The sequence below is a fragment of the Paramormyrops kingsleyae genome, chromosome 21 (genome assembly GCF_048594095.1).
Source record: "Paramormyrops kingsleyae isolate MSU_618 chromosome 21, PKINGS_0.4, whole genome shotgun sequence".
NCBI lineage: Eukaryota > Metazoa > Chordata > Actinopteri > Osteoglossiformes > Mormyridae > Paramormyrops > Paramormyrops kingsleyae.
Genome location: NC_132817.1, coordinates 5,933,289 through 5,938,479, shown reverse-complemented (window position 1 = coordinate 5,938,479; position 5,191 = coordinate 5,933,289). Strand labels below are relative to the sequence as shown.

General features: G+C 44.3%; 1 protein-coding gene across 1 annotated transcript; it reads left to right on the top strand.

The window, feature by feature from the left end:
- On the top strand, nt 1–672 carry smim24 (small integral membrane protein 24). The gene is made up of 2 exons (XM_072704005.1): nt 1–203; nt 440–672. Exons 1-2 carry the CDS (start codon nt 14–16, stop codon nt 670–672), a joined length of 423 nt encoding a protein of 140 aa, XP_072560106.1. The 5' UTR covers nt 1–13.
- Nucleotides 673–5,191: the final 4,519 nt, after the last annotated feature.

Below are 5,191 nucleotides of genomic sequence, written 5' to 3'. Positions count from 1 at the left end.
AGGGACGAGAGTCATGGATGTCAGCTCGTACCAGGACAGTCAGCAGGTGGAGGTTCTGTTCAAGAACTACGTCCCCCCGGCACGGGATGCCATCCACCTGCCCAAGTACGTCCTGTATCTGCTGATGGCGACGTTCATCGTGGGGACGGTCTTGTACGCCATCATCGGACACCTCATCAGGGACCTCATCCACGACCTGGCAGGTGAGCCTCGAGTGGGATTCGCAAAAAGGACACAAAGCTCAATGGATGGTACAACCCCCCCCCCCCCCTGCCTTGGATTGTCAGGATACGTTTTGTCATTGTTGGGATTAAGAGTTAGAAATGAATGGACGGTCCCCACAAAGATATGAGTACAGGTCTGTGTGTGTGTGTGTGTGTGTGTGTGTACCTCACCCACTGTGTTCCACTCTGCTTCTTTTGCACCCTAACCCCTGTAGACTATCTGTTTGGGGAGCAGCCTGAGGAGGTAGAGGTTTCTCTCTGGGAGGCCCGGGACAAATTCAGCACCGACTGGTGCCCAGAAATGACCCCTGAGCTGGAGGAGTTGGCCCGCACTGAGATTCAAGTGTTGATGGAGGGCGACGAACAGTTTCCAGCTATCTGGGTCATCCCAGACCCCTGGGAGCTGAAACTGTATCAGAATGACCGGCGTGTGTCCTTCAGCCACTAGGGGTCGCCAGAAATGCCGGAGGAGACACATAGGCGCCAACTCACAGCCTCTGGATGCCAGATGCCACAGTAGACATTGCAAATGGACTTGCAAATAAGTCGGTGGAGTTCCAGGATGCTTCTGCCATCGTAACCCTTGGGCAAGACACCTAACCATAATTGTTTCAGTATATCCAGTTGTATAAATGGGTTAAGTGAAAGCTTTTAAGCACTTTAAGGCACTTTGAACAGAAGTGCCTGCTAAACAACTACATTAAATAACCATAATAAATAAAGACTGACAAGTTTTTGTCAGCTGCTTTTCTGGTTGATGGATGCCATGTAATATGTTGATATGCACTAACTGTGTTCCGTTTCTGACATTAGTGGAACTGCAGCAACGTTCGCTACAAGAACCTTGAAAGTTAAAGTGACGCTGGTTTTGCATCCACGAGCCAGCAATAGCCTCAGTGACAAAGCAGACTTTAATATCACTCTAAAGGTCAACAAAAATCAGGCAGAGTGAGTCTCATAAGCTTGTGGTATTTAACGGCACCCATTTGTGGTTTGGCCCAAACGCCCAGTGGCCAGAGATTGAGGATAAGGCCATGGCTAATTGCTTTCTTGGCAGTGGCCGTGTTTGATGACATACTCTGTTGATCAGTTCTAATATGGTCCAAGGGAAAGTAAGATATTCTGATACAAATTTCGATTTCTGACACTCAGGTCTCCAATCCTGTTCATATCTGCACTCATTTGGTCAATGTCCTTCCTGTAATCTCTGGCATTTTAGGACATAGCGGGTATAGAAGATGGATGGATGGATGTATCTTGACTACAAGGTGATGCACCACTTGTTTGAAGGAACATCCTGAACCCAATGTTCAGCTGTACTTAGGGCCCCCAAAATGGCATCGCAGAAACAAGAGCTGCACTAAGCACATTAAAGCAAATCTGTACGCCAAGACCCATGCGAGTCACCTGCCAAGGCTGTGATGGAGCCCACGGTAGAAATCCCATTTAGGTCCAGCAGGGGGCCTACTGAGGGCGCAGTCACTAGGGAGCCACAGTCAATAGCGCGAGTTCTTACATGACTGCCCCCAAAAAGCTTAGCAAACATTTGGCAACAACCTTATAGGTGCATGTGAAAAAGGAAAAATATTGACATAGTTGCGGCCCTGCTGAAGTATTGTATGGAAAACGCAGAAAAAAATACAAATCCCTAAGGTAATTACCGGAGGAAAAAAAAACACTGGATGTAAAAAGCCAGCCACCCCCAGGCATGATGACCTTGCACGAGTCCGAAAAAGGTATGCGAGTGTTGTTTGAACAAAAACTAGGAATCGAATATGCTATCATCTATGTATTGTGTTCCAGACCTCAGTGTTTGCACAATGCCAGCAAACACACGTTGTTAGCAAGTTAATTGGTTTAAACTTTGACTAAACTACATTACATCAATGCTTTTCGTCCTGGTGGGATCGGTATATGTGCGGGGTGCAAGCAGAGCCGGAAGAGCACAAATACATCTCCGGGAAGACAGCAGCAACCAAATGGGAAGGCTGGAAGACCCATCGTCCTGCACATTCGAATCATATGAGCCATCATTAGCTGGCGAGATCCAGGAGGAATTCTGCCCCAGACTCACCTCACCCAAAACCGGGGTATTTCACACATCGGGAGCGATGTTATTGACCACGTTCACGGGTCAAAGGAAACCGATTAGCAAATTCATCGCGCAGCGAAGCAGTGTTACGCCGTCTCTTAACGAACCAATTCCCGGTTAATCGCCAATGTCCGACACTTCGTTTCTCTGTTGCGCTCCCAAGCTTTAACGAGATGCTCTGTCTGAAGTGCTGCCATAAGCCGTGAAACCAGCCTACACACACAGAGAGAGAGAGAGAGAGAGAGAGAGTCATCGATGCTTACTGAGGGGAGTTACTGCAGATTAAAAACAGCTCCGAGCGCCGAGGGCTTCCAGAATGGAGTCAGGGCAAACCAGGGCAAACTATGTTTATCACTGATTTAAGTCAACAGGCATTCTGCGTCTTAAACACCACATAGTATTACCTTTACAGCGGAGACAAAACACAGCTTTTCCCAAACGAACTACGCAAGGGTGTCTATATTTATCAGTCGGTTCATAGATAATCCTATTCAGAGCCACTTAGGGGGCTATTAATGTCCTGGAATTATCAGCATATGCCACTGGTATTAAACTATAGACAGAGAGTCCCAGACTTAGGAGTTTTTCGTAGCCGCGAATTACTCAGCCTTAAAGAAAATGTTCAGTGTATAAACTACTAAGTTACCCCTGTGTTTGCTACTAGGGGTCAGCGGGTATCAGCATGGTTGTAAATAGGGATTGTAGGTCAGAGGTTGGTGGTGTCAGACAAGCCATGCTGTAGTATCCTTTACAGAAGGTACATCCATCCGTCCATTTATCTTCCAACTGCTTATCTAGTACAAAGTTGTAGTGGTCTTTCGTTAGGATCAAAATACCCAGTAGTAAGAACTGGTCTCTGTGTGTAAAAAGAGCGGGACATGTAACAAAATCAGCATATTTTATATCATACATGAAATAATTTCTCGGAATCCACGACATATAATTCATTCAGCAATAAAACCGTACTTTTAATTTAATTATCATAATTTTCGATGTCTTAACATGTCTGTTCTTTTGCCAGTAACAGTGACTAAAGATAACAGTCCATAGATTCTGAACTAGATGGTAAATTAAAACAGATATGCAGTAGTTGGAATAAGTTCGCAAAATGACCACTAGGTGGAACCAGATGCTTCGCGTACGGAAACCAATTTAATGAGAATTCAAATTTAACAGTGAGCTGTTTGAAGATTTTATTCAAGGTAAGAACCAACAACCCAATCAGCTTGATTATCACACCCCTAAAGATAAATAAAACAGGAAGCTATCCCAGAATTATCTTAAAACCTATAACAATTTAATATGAAAGTTAAAAATCTGTAGATCCAGGGCCTTGACAGAAGTATAATTAATGTATTTAAAAGCATTAGAAAAATTAAGCAATGTCTACTTTTTTCACCTTTGTTACTGTATATTAAGGAAAGAGCATTTATGGCAGAAGAGGTCCAGTAAGCTGTGATAAAAACACACACACACAAACATCACAAACACACACACACACACACAAACATATACATACATACATACATACACCATCTCAAGATAAGGGGGATCATATCACATCGCAAAAGTGTGTCTTACTGGTGCCTGGAGGGGATGGTATGGCCCAGGAAACATTCTGGCAGGATTCTAACGGATATTCTGGCATCATTTTAACTTTACATAATCAAAAATGGTGCCATAAGTCTGGAAAGCCAAGCAAAGAGGACAGGAGAAACGTAGCCCCGATCCCAGATTTCTCTCCCCTGGGGGGTGTCTGTTCTAGGAGTCTGCGGGATAGCAAAGGAACCTGGCATTACTGTGCGGCTCTGTCTGCTGGCCTGGTGGTAACGTCACGAAACCAGAAATCAAAAGCCCGCATAGGTTCAATCCCAGGATGCTCATGAATTCACAAGACAGTCGTTTTAGCCTGAATTTCTGTGATTTGACATAGATGTGCTTCAGAATTTGCTTCAGAGGAACACCAGCATCTCCTGATGAGAAGCGAGGAGGTCTACGGGTGACAAATACCACGGAAATCGGCATGAGCGGAAGCTGCGAGGCTCTGACGGGCAGTTGCACACTTATAGTTCTGACTCCCGGGACAGCTGTGTTGATCCACCATGCATTCGTATGTACGACCACGCAACGCGGCGAAAGCAATGGGCCCAATCATTCATGTTGAGTGGCAGCCCTGACTGCTTAAACGGTTCCATCGCGGCCGAGTCTTAAATGCTTTCATTTCACGTTTGCTAATCGTGGTTCAAAGGAACGTACACATCTCTGGGCCCCTTTGACATGATTTATGAAACTGATATGAACATCCAGCACTGTAAATGCGATGCTTGTGTGTGCCTTGAAAAGTTCTTCTGTTAGTTTGTAATTAAACTATATTTTAATGCAGTCTGCAGTTCAGAATACATAATGAAAAACATGCGTGACGCATAATCCGTTCAGTGTGCGCACACGAATGCTGAGATGTAAATAAATGTCCATCCAGCTAAATTGTGCTCACAGTCGTTCTTTTATATTAAAATATTTTCACACTTTTTTGGAAGTCTGATTTACGGACTTTACGAGTAAAATGAAACTCCCTTTGGTCAAGTTTAACCATCCGTATCAATAGCCAGTAGTGAATAGAAATTATAAATCAAGTTGGCCTACAATAAGCCTTGTTAGTGTTCACGGGACTAATCAGAGCATTTAAATTATAAAGGCACGTATCGTCTTTGCGTTAAATAGGCAGCCTGTGAACGGCTGATTTTTACATCAATAAGCCAAAGGAAGCCCAAAGGTGCCATTTGACTTAACTTACTTGTTAAAACCTGATACCGAAACTAAAGACCGGCTAGACTCCCCACACAAAGTGGTCATTATTACTTATTGTGAATAGTAA

What these genes read in the sequence shown, in the direction of transcription:
- smim24 (XM_072704005.1), top strand. Translation starts at nt 14, where the DNA reads ATGGATGTCAGCTCGTACCAGGACAGTCAGCAGGTGGAGGTTCTGTTC. An exon ending in CCTCATCCACGACCTGGCAG is followed by an intron (nt 204 to 439) that starts GTGAGCCTCGAG and finishes TAACCCCTGTAG; the next exon opens with ACTATCTGTTTGGGGAGCAG.